Here is a 26,979-nt window from a genome sequence, read left to right on the forward strand (position 1 = left end):
GCAGCTAGCATGAAAGGTAATTCCCTCAAAACCTTCTATATCACTCAGATCTCATATACCATGCAGCGCTAAAATTATTCAATAATATCCTCAAAGTGTGCTTAAATATCGTCTCTATTTAGCCAAAACGATTCAAATAGTAAATGAATATTCAACAATAATACAGGTAGGTGATGAGTCGTGACAGTCTCTTAGATATTTAAATCATAGTATGGTGACTTCGGTGATAAATATAGCTGTAGAATGCACTAACCAGAGAGCGCTTAATATTGCGCATGTAATAGATGGTATTAGGTAATCTGGGGTTGGGCATCCAGGACACGGATCTGTTGAAGAACGCCACCAGAGATAGTAGTATTTCAGCCAATATATCCAGGTTATGCAATCCAGATCCACCAGGGGGAGCCAGCAGTCTAGATGTCATCCAGGATCCAAGGCTCAGAAACACAGATGAATATCAGATGGTTGCAATCTCTCAGAGGGTGCCAGTAATTAACCTGTCATCTCAGGGGATCCTTTAGGAGGTGGGCTCAAAGAAAAAAGAGCCCAAGCACAAATAGTTCCATAGTGCAACACCGTTTTTATTCAGAATTTGTATAAAAAAGATAATAGTGACACTTACACTTTTAATTTTCTGTTGGCATCTGGCCAGATGAGAGATCCACGTGGCTGAGTCACTGAGAGCAACTTCCTGACATGTTTCATGTGATGGCACGTTATCAAAGGAAGCTGACTGCTCTCAGTGACAGCTCTTATATAGTGTGGGCGGCGCATGCTCATTAGATGATCGTGACGTCATCGTCGGATGCTCGCGCATGCGCAGATCGTCCGCGCGGCAGCCATTTTGAAGATGACCAAAAATGCATTGACTTCTATGGGGGATTTTTCTCAGTGAGAAAGGACATGTGAACTCAATCAGTACAGAATCTATGTATTGAGCCACTAATTCTCACGTGTTTAGATGGTTAAATAAACACGTATATTCTAGTTTAAATAGCAGAGATTGTCTAGATCTCTTCCTTTGATTCCCAAAGTTGATTATATCCCCTCATTTATTTATTATAAATTTTACTCAGTATGTTTAATGAAGTGGTGGAACTACAAGTCTCAGTTTGCTAGCGATCTCCATAGTATGCGCAGACCACAAATATAATTAGTCAACAGGCATTGAATACTTAATATTACACATTAAAAATAGACTGTATATATGAAAAAACAGTATATGCCTATAAAATAACAATGAATTATATGTATATAAAATATTAATAATCCATAAAAATACACAAAAAATTAATCCAAATGATATCTGTATGAGTATAATAGGATTATAAAACGCTCCATATACATACATAAAATAACAGAATAGTTAAAAAATGTAAAATGATGTGCTTGATATTAGTTATGTAAAAAAATATTCTCCCGTGCATATCTTATATTTATGTTCACACCTATAGTTGACAACCTTTAATAAATATATTTGGTAAATAAATGTATAGATAAAAAATGGGTGAGCTACCCAATGCAAAAATAATAAAAAATATTAAAAAACGTCACTCCCTAAAATATAGGATATTTTAGTGGCTGTGAATGAGTTTTCTTACTATTAAGATGAGTATTAAAAATAATGATATAATAAAATTCATAACCATAGACCATTTCCTTCGAAAATTGGAAGAATGTTCCCATAACTGTTATGATTAATTCTAAACAGAGGAGAGTTAACTAGTATCTATATAACAATTAATATCTAATTCCACATTCAAGCCTAGCGGTGCCGAGGTACACAACAGATAAATCCATTTCGTTTCTAATCTCGATACCGCACGGCGTTTAAAAATACCCCTCCAATGGCTATTTACAATATCAATTCCCATCAATTTCAAACCGTGCGGATTTTTACCATGGGCTTCCTTAAAGTGCATCGATACTGAGTGGTCTTTGAACCCCTTTTTTATATTTGAAAGATGTTCCCTGAGTCTGTCCCGCAACTTTCTTGTAGTTCTACCAATGTATTGTTTCCCACATTCGCATTCCAGTAGATATACCACATGAGTGCTATAACATGTTATTGTTCCTTGAATGTCATATGTTTTACCAGTGATACTGGAGTGGAAACTCTTAATTGGTTTTTTATGTATTCCATTGTAGGTGCATAACATGCACCTATTGCAGGGGTAGAATCCTTTATGGTTCAAGTTAAAGGAGAGGTTTTTGGGTGGCTTGACAATATTTGGTGCCAGAATATTCCTCAATGGTGGGGCTTTTTTAAATGTGATTTCAGGATGACTGGGTAATGATTCACCAAGTATAGGATCCTTCATGAGAATGGGCCAGTTTTTTTTAATAATTCTAGATATACTTCTATGTTGCAACGAATAGTTCTTAATGAAGGGACAGAATCTTTCATTGTTCCGTTGAACTTTAGGACCAAGGAGATTCTCTCTGTCCAAGTTACCAACTTCTATAATCTCCTTGTCCAAAACTTCAGTATTGTACCCTTTCTCAGCAAATTGTGCTTTGAGAGTATTAACTTGGGAAGTGTAATCTTCTAATTTATCGCAATTTCTGCGAATGCGTAAGAACTGACTCTTGGGGATCCCATTTAGCCATCTGGGATGATGGCAACTAGTTTTTGGGATGAAACTGTTTCTATCTGTGGTTTTAAAAAAACTTTTGGTTAAAATACTTGTCCCTTCTCTAAAAAGTGTTAAATCTAAAAAGTTTATTTCGTAGTAACTGTATTCATACGTCAGTTTGATATTATGATTATTATCATTTAAAGTGTTAAAAAAGTTAGTTAACGTGAATCCACAGGAGTAAAATATTGTCTATATAGCGTTTATAAAAAATGAGGTCTGGCCAGTCCCTAGAATAAATAATCTCCTCCTCCCAGTTAGCCATGAAGAGATTGGCTAGGCTGGGGGCAAATTTTGCCCCCATATCAACCCCTGTGGTTTGTAAGTAATATTTGTCGCCAAACCAAAAATAGTTATGTGTCATTGCAAAATCAAGGAGTTCTAGAATCAAGTTTTTTTGTAACATTGAAATATCCTCCGATTCATTTAAGTAATGATCCACTGCCATCAAACCATCAGTGTGTTTTATGTTGCTGTATAGTGACGCTACGTCCGCCGTCACTAAATACGTGGGATGTTGTAACTTCATAGTTTCCAGGTCCAATATAACCTGTTTGGTATCCTTTAAAAATGCAGGAGTATTATTAACCAGCGGTTGTAAAAAGAAATCTATATACTCCCCAATGCGCGACGTTAGTGATCCTATACCGCTTACTATTGGTCTTCCTGGCCGTTTAATCGGATTTTTATGGACTTTTGGTAAGCAATAGAAGACAGGTAATCTGGGAGCAATAGGGCATAGGCAGTCCTTCTCTTTTGTGTTTAATATCCCTGCTTCATAACCTCTTTTCAGAATGCACTTAAGAGACTTTTTATACAATATCAGAGGGTTATTCTGTAATACTTGATGTGTGTTTCTATCATTCAATATATCACATACTTGTGTTATGTAATCTTTTTTGTCTAGGACAACCACTCCGCCCCCTTTATCAGCTGGGCGGATAACAAGCTCTTTCTCTTTTAGTAAATCATCCTTCAGTTTCACAATTTCTTTTGGGCCGTTGTAGTCCCATTTATTAATTTTTAATTTCTGTAAATCCTTTAGGAGCATGTTCTTAAAAATAGAAATGTGGGAGTGCCGTGGAGGATTAAATAGGGAGGCATTCTTAAGATGCGATAATTTTATGTGTACCTGTCTATACACAGGGCTGTATGTGACATGTTCCTGACCACTGCACTCTATACACAGGGCTGTATGTGACATGTTCCTGACCACTGCACTCTATACACAGGGCTGTATGTGACATGTTCCTGACCACTGCACTCTATACACAGGCCTAAGATATAATCCTGACCACTACATTCTATATACAGGGCTGTGTATGACATGTTCCTGACCACTGCACTCAATACACAGGGCAGTATATGACATGTTCCTGACCACTGCACTCAATACACAGGGCTGTATATGACATGTTCCTGACCACTACACTCAATACACAGGGCTGTATATGACATGTTTCTGACCACTGCACTCTATGCACAGGGCTGTATATGACATGTTTCTGACCACTGCACTCTATGCACAGGGCTGTGTATGACATGTTTCTGACCACTACACTCTGTACACAGGTATGTCATATACTCCTTACTACTACATTCTGTACTCTGGGATGGAAATCACATACTACTGACCACTACACTCTGTACTCTGGGATGGAAATCACATACTCCTGACCACTACACTCTGTACTCAGAGATGGAAATCACATACTCCTGACCACTGCAAGGGGGTGATGAAATAGTCATCACCTGTCTAACGTACAGCATAAAAGAGTTCCAAGGTACATAAGGACAGATGAGCGAGGTCTTATAGGGACAGAGGAAAATAGTCATTTAAGAGGGACTGTGAAGAATTTGGTAAAATGCCTCTTTGGTTTCCTATTGAATATATATATATTTCTATAAATTGTATACATATTTACTTTTATACTTTAATACATATGTTGTGTGAATATTTTCTGCCGGCTGGGCTTTGTGGTACTTTAAGAAATCCTTGCTTAAGAAATGTTTCGCTCACACACACTGACCCCCCCCTCCCATCGTCCCAACTTGAGACAAAGGAATGTTTTTCTTTCTATAGATAAGACTTGGAAGAAGATCACACCTATACCATGACGGAGATTGTTTTCCTGTGGAAATGACCAAAGACTGATATAATACTTATGCTGTCCTCACATGACTCTGATGCTGTCCTCACATGACTCTCGCATCATTCTGCATATATAAGCTCACTTTCTCATTATAATAAACTAGAAGCATTCATAGACTGAACTTGTGTGTCAGCGTGAGTCCCTTCCAATGTGCGCACATTCCAAAGCTAGAAAGATTAATCTGGACAGGAACAGATAATCAACGGACATTTTTAGTCCTCTTCTAAATCAATATCATTATCAGGAAACGCAACTCCGACACCCAAGAAGGGCTGAAGTTGTGTCCTTCATTTCCAGGATCTACTGGCCACTCTGCACCCTGACATTTACTGCACTTCATCCATGTCTTTGGGGGCCTCTCATCTCCTTATCAACTGTTTCTTCCATGATGAAGATCAGCCATGGAGTATATCTGAGGTGTATATCAGGGTGTGCTTCTTCCCCACATGAGAGCTGGGATGTCCAGCAACATTCATCTAGAAGACATTTCCCGCACTCAAGGCACTAATACACCTCCAGGGTTGTGTGGGACCCCTGATGTACAGGAAGACAGGACTTCAGTGAGGAACATTTCCCTCACTCAGGACAGGAAAGTGGATTCTTCCCCGTGTGAGATCTCTGATGTTTGTAAAGATTAGACTTCCTTGTAAAATATTTCCCACACTCAGGACAGGAATACGGCTTCTCCCCTGTGTGAGATCTCTGGTGTGTGTAAAGATTGGACTTACTTGTAAAACATTTCCCGCACTCAGGACAGGAATACGGCTTCTCCCCTGTGTGAGATCTCTGATGTGTGTAAAGACTGGACTTCACTGAAAAACATTTCCCGCACTCAGGACAGGAATATGGCTTCTCCCCTGTGTGAGATCTCTGATGTCTGTAAAGATTGGACTTTAGTAAAAAACATTTCCAGCACTCAGAACAGGAATACGGCTTCTCCCCCGTGTGGGATCTCTGATGTTTGCACAGATGGGTCTTCGTTGAAAAACATTTCCCGCACTCGGGACAGGAATACGGCTTCTCCCCTGTGTGAGATCTCTGATGTCTGTAAAGATTGGACTTCCCTGAAAAACATTTCCCGCACTCAGGACAGGAATACGGCTTCTCCTCCATGTGAGATATTTTATGCACATTAACATGGGATTTAGAACTGAAACATTTCCCGCACTCTGAACAGGAATATGGCTTCTCCCCCGTGTGAGATCTTTTATGCACGTTAAGATGGTATGTAGAATGGAAACATTTCCCGCACTCAGTACAGGAGAACCTCTTCCCTGTTGGAAGGCCGGCCCGGTCCCGCACAGTCTGAGGTTCCTCAGGATATGAGGAATCTGATGGTCCATCTACACTGGGTGGTGCCGGATGGACATTGGAGGGAGCCGGGTTTTCTCCTGGACTATACTGTGTGATGTCCTCATCTTCTACTTTCCAGTCTGGAGCCAAAGTGAGACAATCCTCGGAGGTTTTCCTCATCTCCCGGCCATGGACTAAAATACAAAGACAAAGAGGATTACTAGACAGGAGCTGATTGGTTCCCCCAAACCAGGACTCCGCCCACATCAGGCAGCTTGGTCTGTGAGGAGCGCACAATTCCACCCTCAAGGGAACTAGGAAATGGCTCCTCTGATCTCCTACCAGGTCATTTCTTTATTCATGGACCTTAGTCAGAGAGTGAGGAAACAACCAGAACTGTCTTTTATAGGAGGGACAGTGATGAGGGGATTATAGGACGAGGGTCCCCACCCCCTCTATCACTCATCGCCATCTTCCCAACACAAGAAGTACTGCACTTCCTTATTTAGTCCATGATTTAGTCATGAAGAACAGCGGGGCTGAGCCCCACCAGAGGTCAGAGAGTGAGGATGGGGGGAGAACAACCAAGATGAAGACTGGACTGATCCTGAAGACAGCCATCATTGGGGTATTGACTCCTCCCTCATTATCACTTTCTGTTTAAGGGTCCAAAGTTGGAGGATGTTATCACATTATTATCACCATGTAACAGTCTGTGCTCCAATCACATCATCCGATATAAAATGTCCAGCTGGGAGGAAATGGGGGGAACAAAAGAGACTCCATATTATGTATATATATAGCAGTGGGGGGAGAGAAGAGGTCAGGAGTATGTAATGTACAACAGAGTATATAGTGCAGGGGTCAGGAGTATGTAATGTACAACATAGAGTATATAGTGCAGGGATCAGGAGTATGTAATGTACAACATAGAGTATATAGTGCAGGGGTCAGGAGTATGTAATGTACAACATAGAGTATATAGTGCAGGGGTCAGGAGTATGTAATGTACAATATAAATTATACAGTGTAAGGGTCAGGGTTCATAATATTGATATTAAGTAATCAGTGGAACATTAAATGTTTACTTTAGACAAGTTGCAGAGATCCCACACCGCTGCCTCCCATCTCCTGAGACTGCACTCAGTGACTTGGGTCTGAGACACTACAGACATATCCCTCCACCCGGCACAGCCAGCAGACCACAGAGCAAGGAACCCTGGGAGAAATGTTCTGTTAGAGATCTTACTAGACCCGGGAATGGGGAAGAAGACTCAAAGCACACACCCCAGGTGCCTAGGTTAATGCTAATGGTGAAAACTTAACATTTTGCAGCCAGCTGAACCCCAGAATCTCCAAAAATCCAGTCTAGATATTTAAATTGTGTCTTACAGACTGATATTGCCAAGTGTTGACTCTACTCTGGACCAATCAGTGAGCAGTATGGGTGGAGGAATGGATTTAGTGTTCATGACCCACCTGTGCTGATCTCTGTAGGAGTGTCCTCCTCTATAAATGTCCCCGTTATTCCATCCTCCTCCATAGACTGCTGATCATCCCTCACATACGCCTCTTCTTCTTCTGCTTTCACCTCAAATTCTATATCGATTGGATCTCCACTCTAAATCAAGGAAATGAGAGAAAATATCATCTGTAAAATGTAAGATTTATGATTATGACATCACACACAAAATCCACACATTGTCTCCCTTCACAGAAGCAGATCACATGTGATATGTGGGTACATTTCCCCTAAATACCGCATGCCATCCTGAAACTGTCCATTTCCTATCCCGTGTTGCGGTATTGACCACAAACACTGAACACGCTCAGTAAATACCGCATGAACAGGCGTTACATTCACAGAAGGAAATAAAGAATGAAATGCATGCGGTCATTAATTAGTGGTGGAGACATGCGGTATTCAGGAAATGTGTAGTGCTTGGTAAAGAGTGGGCGGCCGCTGGCATCCTTAACAACCAGTAAACAACATGGTTGTTAGGGAGCGAGCGGCCGCTGCGTCCTAACCAACCGATAAAAAAAAAAAAAAATTACCGGCAACAAAATATTAAGAAAATGTTGTAGGGTCCCCCCCTGGGGTCTGGTATGGATTTTGCCAAAATGAAAGAAATACATACCAGACCCCTGAGCATGCTGCTGGCAGGTCAGGAAAAGGGGGGGACGAGCAAGCGACCCCCCTCCTGAAACATACCAGGCCATGTGCCCTTAACATGGAGTGGATGCTCTGGGGCAGGGGAGACTTTGCTCCCCCAGAGCACCTTGTCCATGTTGATGGGGATAAGGGAGTCTTCCCCACAACCCAGGCTAGTGGCTGTGGGGGTTTGCAGGCAGAGGACTTACAAAATGTAACAAGGGGGCCCTCAGATCCCTCACCCCATGTGAATGAGTATGGAGTACATGGTACCCCTAATTATTCACCCCAAAAAAGTATTCTGTTAAATACAGCAGGCAGTTTTTGACAAGTCCTTTATTAAAAAAGCAAAACTAAAGCAAAATGTCCCCCCGGTGTAGATCCATCATCAATCACGATGCTCGCTGTCACCGCTGACTCGGAAAGAAAAGCTCCGCTCCCAATGAAGACTCCCCTCTGTCTGACAGCTCTGCTGCCTCCTGCCACTAAATATACTAAGGGACGGTGCCACTCGGTGATGTCACTGACCGGGGCATGTTGTATTGGTGACGTCACTGACCGCGGCATGTTGTATTGGTGATGTCACTGACCAGGGCATGTTGTATTGGTGATGTCACTGACCAGGGCATGTTGTATTGGTGATGTCACAAGAAGGCAATGACAGCGAGTATCGTGATTGGATCATCGATGGATCTACATCAGGGGGATATTGTTCTTTATTTTTGTTTTATCAAAAATTACTTCCAGTGTTTTTTTAAACCACTTTTTTTTGGTGAATGAATAGGGGTACTATGTACTCTATACTCATTCACATTGTGGGGGGCCGGGATCTGGGGGCCTCCTTGTTAAAGGTGGCTTCCAGATTCCAATAAGCCCCCCACCCACAACCACTGCCCAGGGTTGTGGGGAAGGACCCTTGTCCCCATCACCATGGGGACAAGGTGCTTTTGGGAGGATAGAGTGCCCCTGCCCTGAAGCACCTACCTCATGTTGAGGGTATGTGGCCTAGTATGGTTCAGGAGGAAGGTGGGCACTCACTAAGGGTCTGGTATTGAGTTTGGAGGGGAAACCATGCATTTCATTTTATTATTTTGGCATTGGGGTTTCCCTCAAAATCCATACCAGACCTGTCACAGCTGTCAGCGGGGAACTTGGCGGCCGTCCGCTCCTTGTTTACTGGTTGTTGGGGACACTGGCGGCTGCCCTCTCCTTAACAACAAGCTATTTACAAGTGTTGCTATGGACACCAGTGGTAAATTACCCGCAGGATTCACTACTAAAAAACAGAATGCAGCATCTTACTACATACTGGGATACGGGAAGATACCGCTTTGTGATTGGAGCCCATAGTCTCTACAAGTCCATGTTCTAGATTCTCCATCCCACCAACCTTGTAATAGTGAGGGATGGTGTGACCTTCCTGTGTGGAATCCCGGGAATACAGAGGACGTGGACATCTCTCTGGTGGGTTCCTGGTATTAGGTGGCTCCATCATATCCTTGTGTCCTTCTGAAAACTCCTCCATCACTCCATACTCCTCATCCTCCTCTTTATACTCTTCTTTAACATCAATATTCTCATCCCCGAGGATTCCACTCTGAAAGATATAATAAAACATTCATTGTAACAAACATGCTGTGTATAAATCACAACTACCAATAATTGTCATCATCTACCTGATGATGGTGAGGGATGGTGTGACCTTCCTGTGTGGAATCCCGGGAATACAGAGGACGGGGACATCTCTCTGGTGGGTTCCCATGACTGGATCCATCTGTAGGAAACACACACACTGACTGAATCCATTGTTTCTATGTGTTTATCAGATGATGGGGGATCTAGGTGGATCCTCCGTACTGCTCTCTCCTTTACAATCAAGTCTCCTCTTACCCGGTGATGTGAGGGGCGGCTGATTGTCCATCATGACGTCCTTGTAGAGGTCCTTGTGTCCTTCTAAATACTCCCACTCCTCCATGGAGAAATAGACAGTGACACCCTGACACCTTATAGGAACCTGACACACACAATGATACAGTCACCATCCAGACACATCCCTTGTCTGTTACTGGAGAATGTCCCAGAATTCCCGGCACCGCTCACCTCTCCTGTCAGCTGATGGACCATCATGGTGGTCAGTTCCAGAATCTTCTGCTCTTTCTCCCTCTCAGGTATCAGAGAATGAGATGGAGGCACCATGGTGAGGCTCTGGGTTCTGCTCCATCCTCCTGAGATTGGCTCCCCACTAGACTTCTTCTTTACAACATAATCCTACAGATCAGGAGACAAATAAAACAATATCAACCACCTGACATCATCTAAATGTGTGCAAAAATAAAATGGTCTATTGACCAGAATAGACAAGAGTGATGTCATGTGACCTCCCAGAATCCTCCTCACCTCTCCGGTCAGGTCTGTGTTTTATTAATAGAGATGAGAGTGATGTCATGTGACCTCCCAGAATCCTCCTCACCTCTCCGGTCAGGTCTGTGTTTTATTAATAGAGATAAGAGTGATGTCAGGTGACCTCCCAGAATCCTCCTCACCTCTCCGGTCAGCAGGTAGATGATCTCCAGGGTGAGGTTTAGTATCTTCTCAGTCATGTGACTCCGGTCCTCCTCCATCCTCATTGGTGCCATCATGTGATCTATACAGGTCTCCTTGTAGACGGATAACTTTGGGAAATGAAAGTAAGAATGATTTGGATGGTATTGGTCACACAATAATAGGATGTGGATGTGAGGGGGGAATAGGAGGGTTGCTGGACATTGAAGAACTACTCCCCCCATGGGAAGACATTTTGTTTGGACTGTTTAGTGTTTACTACAATTTTGAGGTCCGGGGCCCCTTTTCTCTGTTGGGTTTGTTTGGTCTCTGAACTGGTTTTGATGAGTATTAGATCTGCAGACAAGGAATGATAAATCTGATCCTTCCTATGACTAGTTTGCTCTGAGGCAGTGCTGTGAGGTCAATGTCGGCTCATCATGCAGGGATGGTCACTTTACATCGCCCGACGCCCGGGACATGTAATTCTGGGGGCCGGGCAAGTATTGTGTTTAACCTCTTGCCGACCGCGCATAGCCGAATGATGGCTTCACCGCGGCCGGCCAGTTCTGGGTGGACGTCATATGACATCCTCCCAGAACGCGCTCTCCTGTGCGCCCCAGGGGGCGCGCACCCGGCGATCTCCGTGATCGCTGTGTCCTACGGACACAGCTGATCACGTGATGTGGTAAAAGGCCAATCACAGCGGCCTTTTACCATGTGATCAGCGGTGTCCAATGACACGCTGATCACAGGGAAATGCAAGTGCCGGTTCTCGGCTGCACTTTCCTCACGCTGTCAGATCGTGAGGAAAGTACTGCCGAGAACCGGCAGTTGTCAGAGCGAGGATCGGCACCGATCATCAGGGCACTGATGATCAGTGCCCTGATGATCGGTGCCCAGCAGTGACACCCGCAAGTTCCGCCCAGCAGTGCGCCCACTAGCTCCGCCCACCCGTGCCCAGCAGTGCCCCCACCTGTGCCCAGCAGTGCCCCCACCTGTGCCCAGCAGTGCACCCACCTGTGCCCACCCACCAGTGCTGCCAACCAGTGCCACCCACCAGTGCAGCCCAGCAGTGCTGCCAGTCAGTGCCACCAGTCAGTGCCCAGGGGTTGTGCCAGTCAGTGCCGCCAGTCAGTGCCCAGCAGTGATGCCAGTCAGTGCCGTCTATCAGTACCCATAATCAGTGTCACCTATCAGTGCCGCCTATCAGTGCTGCATATCAGTGCCGCCTATCCGTGCCACCTCATTAGTACTGCCTATCAGTGCCCTTTAGTGCTGCCTATCAGTGCTCATCAGTGCTGCCTCATCAACGCACATCAGCGAAGGAGAAAAAATACCTGTTTGAAAAATTTTATAAAAGAAACAAATAAACTTTTTTTTTTTTTTCAAATTTTTTGCACTTTTTTTAATTTATAGCGCAAAAAGTAAAGCGCCCAGTGGCGATTAAATACCACCAAAAGAAAGCTCTATTTGTGAGAAAAAAATGATCAAAATTTCATATGGGTACAATGTTGCATGACCGCGCATTTGTCAATCAAAGTGCGGCAGCGCTGAAAGCTGAAAATTGGCCTGGTAAGGAAGGGGGTATAGGTGCCCGGTAGGCAAGTGGTTAAGAACAAAGAAGAAATTCTAAAAAAAATTAAAGAGTTGCCATTGTAATGACTCCGCCCCCACATTCCAGATAAGGGATCTTCCTGACCAATCGGATTTCTGCCTTTACTATTTCCTGATTTTTTTTTTTCTTTGCAATCCTGTTGAAAGTGAAATTATAATAAAAAATGTATTGAATGAAAACAAAATGGTGTGTGTGTGCAATGATGACAAAGCTGTGTATCCAGAAACGGCTGGTCGGTGACACTTCCATATACAGCCCAATGAAGTGACAAGGAAGCCCTAGAACCCTTTGGAGGAACCCTGGCTGAGAAAGGCTGGACTAGGCAGTCACATATCTCTGCCCCCCTTGCAGGGTTCCCAACCCTCCGTGACTTTTATTACTGACACAACATGAAATAGAATAGAATGGATAGATAATGTGGACATTGTAGTCAATGGAAGGTGATGAAGGGACGGGCAGAATCAAGCTCCTTGATAGTAGAGGCAGACCCGATCAGTCCTCATGGGGGTCACATACATGTATAATAGACCCTTGTGGTGTCATGGAGGACAATCCTCAGGTATCCTCATATGTAGATGATAGTCACTGAGATATCAGATAAAGCCACACGCTGCTATCTCACACTTGGCACAAAGACAGCCAGTAGATGGATGTAAAGAGATGACGGAACGGGGCACTTGTAGAGTCAAAGGAGGCAGCGGTCACCATTCACTTTCAGCACAGGAGAGTCCCTCAATCCTCAGTGAGGTCATATACATACATGGCAGACCCATATAGATCCCATAGGGGGTAATCCACGTAGTCATCCACGGATAATTGTGGTAATAGCAGTGTTGGCAGTATATGGATGGCGGGTTATAATGACAGGATAGATAGTGCAGTAGGCAGTGGGTGAGCAGAAATATGAGACTGATAGAGCCCTGTGTGCCAGCGATAGGAACAAGGACATCAGAGAGGTGGAGCTCAGCCAAGCAATTTCCATGAATGGGGACTCCCGCAGTGTATTAGTGCCTTAGTCCAAAAAACAGAGTCCGCTCACCCATCCAGGTGCCGTTTGCTAATGCATTGTCCTCCCGCTGCATAGTGGAAGTGTAGAGGCACGCCGTGTAATCATCTGTGGATGAGGAGGTCTGCAAAGAGGTCTAGTGTGTCCAGAGCAATGCGGCCAGGTGATGAGGCCGTGTGGAGAGGCCTGCATGCCAGAGAGGTGGGCATCATGATGCTGTGATGTCAACGTGTTTCATCCACTGAGTCACGTGAGCTTCTTCAGCCCACAGCACACCGGACACACTAGACCTCTTTGCAGACCTAATTATCCACGGATGACTACACGGCATACCTCTACACTTCCACTATGCAGCGGGAAGACAATGCATTAGTAAACAGCACTTGGATGGGAAGCAGAAGGAGCCAAGAGAGGATGGGGAGAAGTAGGAACCTGGAAAAAATGGGGAGGTGAAGAAGCCTACAAAGGATGAGAAGGAGCCTAGAGATGACGAGGAGAAGGAGCCTAGAGAGGGAACAGAGCCTAGAGAGGAAGGGGAAGGGGATGGAGCCTACAGAGAATGGGGGGGGAGAATGAGCCTAGAGAGGATGGGTGGGGGGCAGAAACCTAAGGAGAATGGGAGAGAAGGAGACTAGGGTGGATAGGGAAGGGAAAAAAAGTATAGAGAATGGGAAAGGAGCATAGAAAGGATGTGGAAGGGAAGGAGCCTAGAGAGGACAATGAGTGGAAGGAGCCCAGAGAGGACAATGAGTGGAAGGAGCCCAGAGAGGATGAGAAGGGAAGAAGCCTGGAGAGGATGGGAAGGGAAGGAGCCTAGAGAGGATGGGACGGGGAAGGAGAATAGAGAGGATGGGGAGGGGAAGGGAACTTAGAGAAATTGTAGGCAATTGAGCCTAGAGAGTTTGGGGGGGTAAGGAGCCTAGAAAGGATGCGGTGGGGAAGGACCATGGAGAGGATGGGAGGAGAATATATTTGAGTAAGTTTCTGGCACTACAGACTCCATGCAGTCACCTCTGCCATTCAGCACTTGCCATTGTCCTCACTGTGTTCATTTTCTACAAACACCAACCCATAGGTGCCTCCCTCCCAGGAATACAGAACACATTTTCTCAGATGATCCCAGTATTGGACCCATTTAGTATGCTGGACATGAAAGTATTCTGCATCCAACCTTCTGGAAAAGACAAACATATTTCCTCCCCCCATCCCTTCACTGGGTTGTTTTACAGAAGAACTAAAGGCATTGATTTTCTGGAGAGTGGAGAGGGATGAGACCTCCTGTTGGTTTCTATTGCTGCCTCGGCCTCCTTTAGGGAGATTCAGCCTCTCTATTTGTCCTGTTTACAATTATTACCGAAAGTGATATAAAATCCTGAGATTTGGGGTGTCACCAGAACAGGATCAGGAAGAGGACTCCCTATGACACCATTGTATGTAGGGGGCGCTCTGCAACTAGATTTTACACCATCGTATATAGGGGCAGCTTCCCAAATATATTATTACACACTGTACAGTATTCTCTCTCCGCCCTCTACATTGTAACCCCCCCGGGACACCCCCCATGTGTACATCTGGAGGGCATCTTTCCAGAATCATTCCAATGATAAAACACACACCACCAGATTAATACAACATGTGTACTGGTGGTCCAATCAGAACCCTCCAGGCCCCAGCAGTGCACACCCCCAGATTAATATGACACATGTACTGGTGGTCCAATCAGCCAATCAGAACCCTGCAGACCCCAGCAGTGCACACCCCCAGATTTATATGACATGTCTACTGGTGGTCCAATCAGAACCCTCCAGGCCCCAGCAGTGCACACCCCCAGATTTATATGACACATGTACTGGTGGTCCAATCAGAACCCTCCAGGCCCCAGCAGTGCCCCCAGCCCTGAATTCTCTCCAATGGAACTCTCCAGTGAAATCTCCTCTCATCAATTACTAGCCGGATTCTCTCTATTACCTCCTGTATGTACAAAACTCCCCCAAATCTCTCCCCTCCTCACCATCCACTAGAAATTGGAGGAATTGTTTCTTCTTCCTGAAATCCAGACCTAGAGAGGAATAGAAAAGATCCAACAAACCCCACAAAGTCTTTTTATAGAGATTTATTCCATCAAATCCAAACTATTCTACACATATTTATTCCATGGAATATGAAGAGATTTTTCTATCAATAATCCCATCAAATCTGCGTGTTTATTGGACTTTATTCCCAGCAATAATCAATCAGGAATCCATGCCAGCAATCATCAGATCAATAGGAATGTTTCCAATATCCAGTGATCACGGTTTGATCCTCCAACATAACCAGTGCACAGAATGATAAATCTATCCCATGAAATGGATCTTATTGATTGGTTGATGTCATTGATTGATCTATTGATTCCCTTCTATGATAGAATAGATTGATTTCTCCATGTATTGATCATCCTCTCCATATATCTCTTCACCTTGTCTAACATCATACAAATCCTGAATGCTATAAATCTCAGTCCTGTCCATGAATTGTATGTGACTCGGGTCTTTATAATACGATATACTGGACTGTTACTTCATTCCCTATTTTTATATCGTCTTCTTACACCTGTCCTGATGAAGTGACACTTTGAAGCCATGAAACGCGTTGATGGTGTATTTTACATTCACTTGTCCAGTAAACTCCGACCTTCTGAAGAAAACATTTCAGAGTTTCCTCCTTTACTATGGGCTCCTCTGCTGACCTCACCCTCATTTTTTCTTGGGGTGAAAGTTCTCCCCGGGATCCAAATCCTGCTTAGTATATGATGATCCGCAATTCCCCAAAAATTACCAAAACTTTATTCTCCAGGGCCTCTAATAATAGATGTTTGGGGGTTTATCTCATCTTCAGGCCTAAAATCTGCATTTCCCATGTGTGCAAAATCATGCAGAAACAGCTCTGGCAGTGAGAGGGTCAATGTGGGCTAGATGGGATCACTCTGCTGGGGGCACACTGTACACATTAGAGCGCCCCCTAGCTGCAGCCTGGTAATAACATTGCTGGGAGGTCTATTCACTGCTACATACTTCCCACCGTTATAGAAATATATAAATAGTTAGCACTTCCTACTAGAAGAACTGGGGTTGTTGGTTTGAATCCCAACCACTGCCATACCTGCCTGAAGTTTGCATGTTCTCCCTGTGCCTGCGTGATCTTTCCCCAGACTGGACCGGCTGAGTGACATCAGCTGACAGCGGGCTTCACCTGAAAACAGGTCACAGGAGTTCAGAATGAACTGCACTCCTCTGATCCACAGGAGAAGTACAGACAAAAGAGCTTTGCCTGAACTTCTCCTTCAAAGAATATGTTCCTCCAACATGTCCTATTCCTGATCTGTGCCGGCTGTCCCATGTCCTGGTATGAAGACGTCTCCTCTTCTCTCTGTATTGCTTCCTTTGTGTGAGATCCCCGGTGATCCTGCCAGTCCCTCTGATTTGAGTACAGAAGGATGGTAAGCGAGCGCTATCTGAAACTCTGAAATAGCAGCTAGAACACCAAAAAGGCAACCAACTGAAACCTTCAAAACACTAAGAAATAGAAATAGGTGCAGCCCTAAATATGCATGAAAAACAAAACCATAACGATATCATATGGTATAATAAAAGGTATAAAATACATAGAAATATAAAGTGCAAAGTCAATGAATCACCCTAAGGTGAAAGGTGAAAGGAATGTCCCAAGGTAATGGAATACAAAGCCACGTGGGGATCTGGTAGATCCTAATGAGTGTGTGGGGAGTAAATCCAGTGAAGCAAACGATGAGTGTGGAATAAATAAAATGCGCACTCACCAGAAGTGCATCAAAAAAACGCAAATGAGTTTAGCCTGTCTCATCAGGTGTGATAATGGTCATCTGCTCCCAGGATAGGGTCAGGATCTTACACCATCGGGTCTCATCTAGAGTGGAGTACTCTCATCAGATGTGATAATGGTCATCTGCTCCCAGGATAGGGTCAGGATCTTACACCATCGGGTCTCGTCTAGAGTGGGGTACTCTCATCAGGTGTGATAATGGTCATCTGCTCCCAGGATAGGGTCAGGATCTTACACCATCGGGTCTCCTCTAGAGTGGAGTACTCTCATCAGGTGTGATAATGGTCATCTGCTCCCAGGGTAGGGTCAGGATCTTACACCATCGGGTCTCGTCTAGAGTGGAGCACTCTCATCAGGAGTGATAATGGTCATCTGCTCCCAGGGTAGGGTCAGGATCTTACACCATCGGGTCTCCTCTAGAGTGGAGTACTCTCATCAGGTGTGATAATGGTCATCTGCTCCCAGGGTAGGGTCAGGATCTTACACCATCGGGTCTCCTCTAGAGTGGAGTACTCTCATCAGGTGTGATAATGGTCATCTGCTCCCAGGATAGGGTCAGGATCTTACACCATCGGGTCTCCTCTAGAGTGGAGTACTCCGAGGACCTAACTGTGTATCACCGTCTGGGGTCCCAGGCTCTGTGGGTGAAGGCTCTCAATGAAGAGAGCCCAATAAGGGACACCACATGGCATGATACCGTAGATAACTGATTTATTGTTTACAAAGTATAGAAAATACAAGTAAATAAATAATACAAACTGACCATATAGAATTCAGGATGGCCACCAGTGGTGGTCAGATGTCCAGAAACTATTTCCCACCTGACGCGTTTTGTGCGATGCACATCATCATAGGGTGCTGGGCTTACAGTCAGGGACGTCTATTAGCTCCTATTTATATTTGATCCCCGGTGATCCTGACAGTCCCTCTGATTTCCTATTAAAACTGACCACACTAGGCATGAGAGCTCAGCGTGGTCAGTTCTGTAACTACTGGGAGCTAAGTCTGCTCTCCTCCAATCATCAGACTTGTCCTGACATCCCCCTCCCTGCACAGCCATTCACTAGGAAGACCAGTGAACTGAAGACAAGTGATCACATGAACAGTAGTACGCAAGATGTCACTTCCTGATATCATTGCTTACTACTAGTGAAATCTGTGAATGATCACCGAGGTCACATGGTACAGGGCTGTTCCCAACAGACTTGTACCATGTGACAAGCTGTGACCAATCACAGCTCTCACAGTATTTCTCAATGGCTGCAGGAATGCAGCTGGAGAGAGGGAGAAATTATTGCTTTTACAGCCTTTATGGGTGTAAAAAAACATAAATAATAATATAAAAAAAATAAAAATGTAAAACATTTTTTTGAACAATTATAATTTTTGGTTATAAACTAATTTGTTTTGTTTTTTTTACTAAAAAGATATCTGAATACATTTTGGCTGATTTATGAAGAAAGATTATTTATTTGCAAAATTTTATAAGAAAAACATTTTATTTTCAAAATTTTTGGACATTTTAATTTATATAGCAAAAAATAAAAATTCCAGCATTGAATAAATACCACCAAAATAAAGTTTTATCTCTCTCAGAGTGTGGGAGTGTGACCTCAGAGTGAGGGAGTGTGACCTCAGAGTGCGGGAGTGTGACCTCAGAGTGCGGTAGTGTGACCTCAGAGTGTGAGAGTGTGACCTCAGAGTGTGGGAGTGTGACCTCAGAGTGTGACCTCAGGGTGCGGGAGTGTGACCTCAGAGTGTGAGAGTGTGACCTCAGAGTGAGGGAGTGTGACCTCAGAGTGTGACCTCAGGGTGCGGGAGTGTGACCTCAGAGTGTGAGAGTGTGACCTCAGAGTGCGGGAGTGTGACCTCAGGGTGCGGGAGTGTGACCTCAGGGTGCGGGAGTGTGACCTCAGGGTGCGGGAGCGAGTATGATCTCAGAGTGCGGGTGTGTGACCTCAGAGTGCGGGAGTGTGACCTCAGGGATTAGTATGGAGCCGTGTCTGATGAAGGAAACCAAGGGCTCTATTTATAGAACATTCATTGGACCAATGAGACAATCATTCCTCCAGCTGTGACAACATCTGGCCTTATGTTAAGTAACACAGTGATTTCCTATGATCGCCGGCTCCATCTAGTGGCCACAATGAGGTGATTTTTCTGAAATATCTCCATCAGTAAAACTAGCCCAATATGATATTATGGCCACTAGATGGAGCCAATGATCATAAGAAATAAAATACGGCCAAAACTCCTCCCAGCTGGAGAATGCCGGTCACATCCGTTCAACATTGTTCTCCGTAGACCTCCAAGTGTTTGTGAAATCTCCCACCACAAAATGTACTCAGCCAATCACAGGGCAGGACTCCATTTTTATTTTTCTCCTGCCATCAATGGCCAACCCGGTCCCACACTTCATCCATGTCTTTGGGGACCTCTGATCTCCTTATGAATTGTTTCTTCCATGATGAAGATCAGCCATGGAGTATATCTGAGGTGTATATCAGGGTGTGCTTCTTCCCCACATGAGAGCTGGGATGTCCAGCAACATTCATCTAGAAGACATTTCCCGCACTCAAGGCACTAATACACCTCCAGGGTTGTGTGGGACCTCTGATGTACAGGAAGACAGGACTTCAGTGAGGAACATTTCCTTCACTCAGGACAGGAAAGTGGCTTCTCCCCCGTGTGAGATCTCTGATGTTTATAAAGATTGGACTTTTCTGAAAAACATTTCCCACACTCAGGACAGGAATACAGCTTTTCCCTTTTGTGAGACCTTTGATGCTTGACAAGATCTGCTTGATTTACAAAACATTTCCCGCACTCAGAACAGAAAAGTGACTTTTTCCCTGTGTGCAATCTCTGATGTGTGTAAAGATAGGACTTCTGTGAAAAACATTTCCCGCACTCAAAACAGGAATACGGCTTCTCCCCCGTGTGCAGTCTCTGATGTGTGTGAAGACTGGACTTCTGTGAAAAACAATTCCCGCACTCAAGACAGGAATACGGCTTCTCCCCCATGTGAGATCTCTGATGGCTGTAAAGACTTGACTTCTCTGAAAAACATTTCCCGCACTCAGGACAAGAATACGGCTTCTCCCCTGTGTGAGATCTCTGATGTTTGTGAAGATGAGACATTTGTGAAAAACATTTCCCACACTCAAGACAAGAATACGGCTTCTCCCCCGTGTGAGATCTCTGATGTTTGTGCACACTGGACTTCTGTGAAAAACATTTCCCGCACTCAGGACAAGAATATGGTTTTTCCCCCGTGTGAGATCTCTGATGCTTGTGCAGACTGGACTTCTCTGAAAAACATTTCCCGCACTCAGAACAGGAATACGGCTTCTCTCCTGTGTGAAATTTCTGGTGTCTGTAAAGATAGGACTTCAATGAAAAACCTTTCCCGCACTCAGAACAAGAATACGGCTTTTCCCCCATGTGAGATGTCTGATGCCTCAAAAGATGGGACTTCAGTGAAAAACATTTCCCACACTCAGGACAGGAAAATGGCTTCTCCCCTGTGTGAGACATCTGATGTTTGTGCAGACTGGACTTCTGTGAAAAACATTTCCCACACTCAGGACAAGAATACGGCTTCTCCCCTGTGTGACATGTCTGATGCCTGGAAAGATGGGACTTAACTGAAAAACATTTCCCGCACTCAGGACAGCAAAATGGCTTCTCCCCCTTGAGAGATTTCTGATGTTTGTGCAGACTGGACTTTTCTGGAAAACATTTTCCACACTCAGGATAGGAATATGGCTTCTCCCCTATGTGAGATCTCTGATGTCTGTAAAGACTGGACTTCATTGAAAAACATTTCCCACACTCAGGACAGGAATATGGCTTCTCTCCTGTGTGAGATCTTATATGCGTATTAAGACGGTATTCATGATGGAAACATTTCCCGCACTCAAGACAGGAGAACTTTTTCCCTGTTGGAAGGCCTGCCCGGTCCCACACAGTCTGAGGTTCCTCAGGATACGAGGAATCCGATGGTCCATCTACACTGGGTGGTGCCGGATGGACATTGGAGGGAGCCGGGCTTTCTCCTGGACTATACTGTGTGATGTCCTCATCTTCTACTTTCCAGTCTGGAGACAAAGTGAGACAATCCTCGGAGGTTTTGCTCATCTCCCGGCCATGGACTAAAATACAAAGACAAAGAGGATTACTAGACAGGAGCTGATTGGTTCAAATCCCCCCAAATGTCAGGACGGCACAAATACCCCCAAATATCAGGACGGTACAAATACCCCCAAATGTCAGGACGGTACAATTCCCCCTGTAAGGAAAAATGTCTTATTAACTGGCATCCATTGTGTTTAATGCCTCCATTGTAGATGTGGGAACAAGTTAGTTTGGTGTTTATACAGTCATGGCCTAAATTGTTGGCACCCTTGATATTTTTCCTGAAAATCAAGTATTTCACACAAAAAAGGTATTGCATTAACACATGTTTTGCTATACACATGTTTATTCCCTTTGTATGTATTGGAACAAATATAAAACAGAGGCAGAAAAGCAAATATGACATAATGTCACACAAAACCCCAAAAATGGGCTGGACAAAAGTATTGGCACCCTTAACTTAATATTTGGTTGCACACCCTTTGGAAAACATAACTGAAATCAGTCGCTTCCTATAACCATCAATAAGCTTCTGACACCTCTCACCCGGAATTTTGGACCACTCTTCCTTTGCAAACAGCTCCAGGTCTCTCTTATTGGAAGGACACCTTTTCCCAACAGCAATTTTAAGATCTCTCCACAGGTGTTCAATGGGATTTAGATCTGGGCTCATTGCTGGCCACTTCAGAACTCTCCAGCGCTTCTTTGCCATCCATTTCTGAGTGCTTTTTGACGTATGTTTGGGGTCATTGTCCTGCTGGAAGACCCAGGATCTTGGACGCAAACCCAGCTTTCTGACACTGGGCCCTACAGTGCGACCCAAAATCCTTTGGTAATCCTCAGATTTCATGATGCCTTGCACACAGTCAAGGCACCCAGTGCCAGAGGCAGCAAAACAACCCCAAAACATCATTGAACCTCCACCATATTTTACCGTAGGTACTGTGTTTTGTTCTTTGTAGGCCTCATTCCGTTTTCGGTAAACAGTAGAATGATGTGCTTTACCGAAAAGCTCTATCTTGGTCTCATCTGTCCACAAGACGTTTTCCCAGAAGGCTTTTGGCTTACTCAAGTACATTTTGGCAAACTGTAGTCTTGCTTTTTTATGTCTCTGTGTCAGCAGTGGGGTCCTCCTGGGTCTCCTGCCATAGCGTTTCATTTCATTTAAATGTCGACGGATAGTTCGCGCTGACACTGATGCTCCCTGAGCCTGCAGGACAGCTTGAATGTCTTTGGAACATGTTTGGGGCTGCTTATCCACCATCCGGACTATTCTGCGTTGCAATCTTTCATCAATTTTCCTCATCCGTCCACGACCAGGGAGATTAGCTACAGTGCCATGGGTTGCAAACTTCTTGATAATGTTGCGCACTGTGGACAAAGGCAAATCTAGTTCTCTGGAGATGGACTTGTAACCTTGAGATTGTTGATATTTTGCCACAATTTTGGTTCTCAGGTCCTCAGACAGTTCTCGTCTCCTCTTTCTGTTGTCCATGCTTAGTGTGGCACAGACAGACACACAATGCAAAGGTTAAGTGAACGTCTCTCCTTTTTATCTGCTTTCAGGTGTGATTTCTATATTGCCCACACCTGTTACTTGCCCCAGGTGAGTTTACAGGAGCATCACATGCTTGTAACATTCTTATTTATCCGCAGTTGTGAAAGGGTGCCAATACTTTTGTCCAGCCCATTTTTGGAGGTTTGTGTGACATTATGTCGAATTTGCTTTCTTTCCTCCCTTTTTTTGTTTTGTCCCAATACACACAAAGGGAATAAACATGTGTATAGCAAAACATGTGTTAATGCAATACGTTTCGTGAGAAATACATGATTTCCTGGAGAAATATCAAGGGTGCCAACAATTTCGGCCATGACTGTATGTCACTTGTACAAATGTTTGTTTCATGAATTCAGTTCCCATTCTGTAGAAACAGAACTGCCTTATATGGTTGTCTTCAGTCATTTGTGGTCATTATATTTCTTGATAAGAGTGCAATATATCGTTGGTCGTTACAATATATCGTCGGTCGTTACAATATTTCGTCGGTCATTACAATATTTCGTCGGTCATTACAATATTTCGTCGGTCATTACAATATTTCGTCGGTCATTACAATATTTTGTTGGTCATTACAATATATCGTTGGTCATTACAATACATCGTCGGTCATTACAATATATCGTCGGTCATTACAATATATCGTCGGTCATTACAATATATCGTCGGTCATTACAATATTTCATTGGTCATTACAATATTTCGTTGGTCATTACAATATATCATTGGTCATTACAATATATCGTTGGTCATTACAATATTTTGTCGGTCATTACAATATTTTGTTGGTCATTACAATATTTCGTTGGTCATTACAATATTTCATTGGTCATTACAATATTTTGTTGGTCATTACAATATATCATTGGTCATTACAATATTTCGTTGGTCATTCTGCATTTGTAAAACCTGCTCGCACGCATTAAAAGTTCAGAGATTTAGTTTGCACACTTCGGTGTCCGGAGTTTTATTCCTCCTGAGCTCAGAGGGCAGAAATTACCGAAGACATTTAAAGGGCTACAGACATAGGTTGAATCCTTGCAATCTGGTGTCAGAAGTCGGGATTAAAGGTGAGGCTGGTCAGGTAAGCTGAGCTATTTTGTCTTAGTTTTGCCGGATCAAATCCCCTTTAAAGACCCCGGGACAGCAGCCAAAGTTTCCGTGTGAGATTGTTGGATCTCACGGAGAGTCCTTGAGGTGGGTCCTCAAAGGAAATTCAGAGGTTTTGGAAGCCTCTGGGGAAAAATTGCCTCTGCAGATGTATTGTGAATTCACAGGAGTCCTCGGTTATTTCTGCCATTTTAGAAGTAGAAGTGCCTATTTGCTGTGTGTTATGGAACTGCTATGTAGTATTTGTGTTTCTTCAGAACAGGTTTATTACAAGGATTTGTACTTTTAGGGGTTAAACTCCTGAACTGTGGAGAAGGCTTTGCTGACATGACAACCTCTCCACTTCAGGGAATAAGTACTGATATTGTAATCATTTATTGCTTTGTCTAACAGCTGTTTCCTCTTCCAGTATGGGAAAGATCCAAAGTAAGGGATCTCTGCCAAAAATTCTAAGGCTTCCGCATAAAGTGTTAAGTGATATTGCTGAGAAAAAGAAAGAAAGACAAGAGAATCCGGAATGGTCTAGGCCAGTGGTCGGCAAGCCGCGGCTCGCGAGCCACATGCGGCTCTTTACAAACTTAAATGCGGCTCTTCTGTGTGCCGGGCGCCCGCTCCCCTCCCTCCTCTCGGGCGGCCGCCCCAAAAGTCAGGACTCTGCAGCTGTCAGGATGTAGGCGGGGCAGCCAGGATGTAGGCGGGGCAGCGTGACAAACTCCTCTCCTCTCACAGTCTGCCCTGAAGACCGAAACGGCGCGGAGCAAAGGTAAGTGAATTGACACAATATGGGGAATGAATTACTATAGGGGGGATGAATTACTATAGGGGGGATGAATTACTATGGGGGATGAATTACTATATGGGGGATGAATTACTATGGGGGATGAATTACTATGGGGGGATGAATTACTATGGGGGGATGAATTACTATGGGGGATGAATTACTATATGGGGGATGAATTACTATATGGGGGATGAATTACTATAGGGGGGATGAATTACTATATGGGGGATGAATTACTATGGGGGATGAATTACTATAGGGGGGATGAATTACTATATGGGGGATGAATTACTATATGGGGGATGAATTACTATGGGGGATGAATTACTATATGGGGGATGAATTACTATATGGGGGATGAATTACTATATGGGGAATGTATTTTCAGTTTTAAAAATGTGGCTCTCAAAATAAATTTCAATTGTGGTTTTGGCAAGATTTGGCTCAGTTGAAAAAAAAGGTTGCCCACCACTGGTCTAGGATAACTTGTAAAGAATATGTGATCAGAGTATCACCATGGGATGATCACTATGTGGTTCCTTTCACAGACAATATTGCAGAATGGTCCCTGGATATGAAAAGCAGTGGTCCCTTTCCTAGAGATGGGTCTAATGATAAGATTCATATGGACATGATAAGAGGACTGTGATTAGGAGATAAGACATCTTTCAACTTGCCCAAGGTGTGACTTTAAATACATGAAATCTGCGGGTATTCACTGGCTCAGATATGAGTCTGGTTACGCTCCGGAGCCCAGGAATATTAATCTCCACTCTTTAACCCCCAGCATCTGCCCCGCCAACTTATACACAAGTATATCCAGCATTACCAAAGACAGAGGATGAAGATTTCAGATAGACCACTACAGCCTCCCATAGAACAAGCAGTGGAGATACAGAGTCCGGATAGTACAGTATGGGAGGAGGAGGGAGGGGCTGTAGGAGGAAGAGAGGAAGGAGACAGATCAGATGGCAGTCCAAGGAAGAGAGGAAGGAGACAGATCAGATGGCGGTCCGGAGGAAGAAGACAGATCAGAGGGCAGTCCAAGGAAGAGAGGAAGGAAAAAGATCAGATGGCAGTCCAAGGAAGAGAGGAAGGAGACAGATCAGATGGCAGTCCCGAGGAAGAGAGGAAGGAGACAGATCAGATGGAGGTCCTGAGGAAGAGAGGAAGGAGACAGATCAGATGGCGGTCCCAAGGAAGAGAGGAAGGAGACAGATCAGATGGCAGCCCCGAGGAAAAGAGTAAGGAGACAGATCAGATGGCAGTCCCAAGGAAGGAGACAGATCAGATGGCGGTCTCGAGAAAGAGAGGAAGGAGACAGAACAGACGGCTGTCCCAAGGAAGAGAGGAAGGAGACAGAACAGACGGCAGTCCCGAGGAAGAGAGGAAGGAGACAGATCAGATGGCAGACCCGAGGAAGAGAGGAAGGAGACAGATCAGATGGCAATCCCGAGGAAGAGAGGAAGGAGACAGATCAGATGGCAATCCCAAGAAAGAGAGGAAGAAGACAGATCAGATGGCAGTCCCGAGTGGCAAATTACCAGAACAACACACAGATCAGATGGCAGTCCCAAGGAAAAGAGGAAGGAGACAGATCAGATGGCAGTCCCAAGGAAGGAGACAGAACAGACGGCTGTCCCGAGGAAGAGAGGAAGGAGACAGAACAGACAGCAGTCCCGAGGAAGAGAGGAAGGAGACAGATCAGATGGCAATCCCGAGGAAGAGAGGAAGGAGACAGATCAGATGGCAGACCCGAGGAAGAGGAAAGAGACAGATCAGATGGTGGACCCGAGGAAGAGAGGAAGAAGACAGATCAGATGGCAGTCCCAAGGAAGAGAGGAAGGAGACAGATCAAATGGCAGTCCCGAGGAAGAAGAAGGAGACAGATCAGATGGCAGTCCCAAGGAAGAGGAAGGCGACAGATCAGATGGTGGTCTCCAGGAAGAGAGGAAGGAGACAGATCAGATGGTGGTCCCGAGGAAGAGAGGAAGGCGATAGATCAGATGGCAGTTCCGAGGAAGAGGAAGGAGTCAGATCAGATGGTGGTCTCCAGGAAGGGAGGAAGGAGACAGATCAGATGGCAGTCCCAAGGAAGAGGAAGGAGACAGATCAGATGGCAGTCCCAAGGAAGAGGAAGGAGACAGATCAGAT

General features: G+C 44.5%; 3 protein-coding genes across 3 annotated transcripts in view; 1 reads left to right on the forward strand and 2 right to left on the reverse strand.

Annotated features, from left to right (window-relative positions):
- LOC149468122 (uncharacterized) overlaps positions 1-26,979 on the forward strand; it is a 162,572-nt gene that overhangs the window by 18,581 nt on the left and 117,012 nt on the right. The gene's annotated exons all lie outside the window — the stretch shown is intronic.
- On the reverse strand, positions 5,115-6,272 carry LOC149468123 (uncharacterized). Its single transcript, XM_089670624.1, has one exon. It carries the CDS (start codon positions 6,260-6,262, stop codon positions 5,366-5,368), a length of 897 nt encoding a protein of 298 aa, XP_089526750.1. The 5' UTR covers positions 6,263-6,272; the 3' UTR covers positions 5,115-5,365.
- LOC149468124 (uncharacterized) lies at positions 19,895-21,435 on the reverse strand. The gene has a single exon (XM_089670648.1). It carries the CDS (start codon positions 21,377-21,379, stop codon positions 19,895-19,897), a length of 1,485 nt encoding a protein of 494 aa, XP_089526774.1. The 5' UTR covers positions 21,380-21,435.

The sequence above is a fragment of the Staurois parvus genome, unplaced genomic scaffold (genome assembly GCF_062004578.1).
Source record: "Staurois parvus isolate SC_StPar_1 unplaced genomic scaffold, SC_StPar_1.0 ptg000092l, whole genome shotgun sequence".
Taxonomy (NCBI): Eukaryota; Metazoa; Chordata; class Amphibia; order Anura; family Ranidae; genus Staurois; species Staurois parvus.

What these genes read in the sequence shown, in the direction of transcription:
- LOC149468123 (XM_089670624.1), bottom strand. Translation starts at nt 6,262, where the DNA reads ATGAGGAAAACCTCCGAGGATTGTCTCACTTTGGCTCCAGACTGGAAA.
- LOC149468124 (XM_089670648.1), bottom strand. Translation starts at nt 21,379, where the DNA reads ATGAGCAAAACCTCCGAGGATTGTCTCACTTTGTCTCCAGACTGGAAA.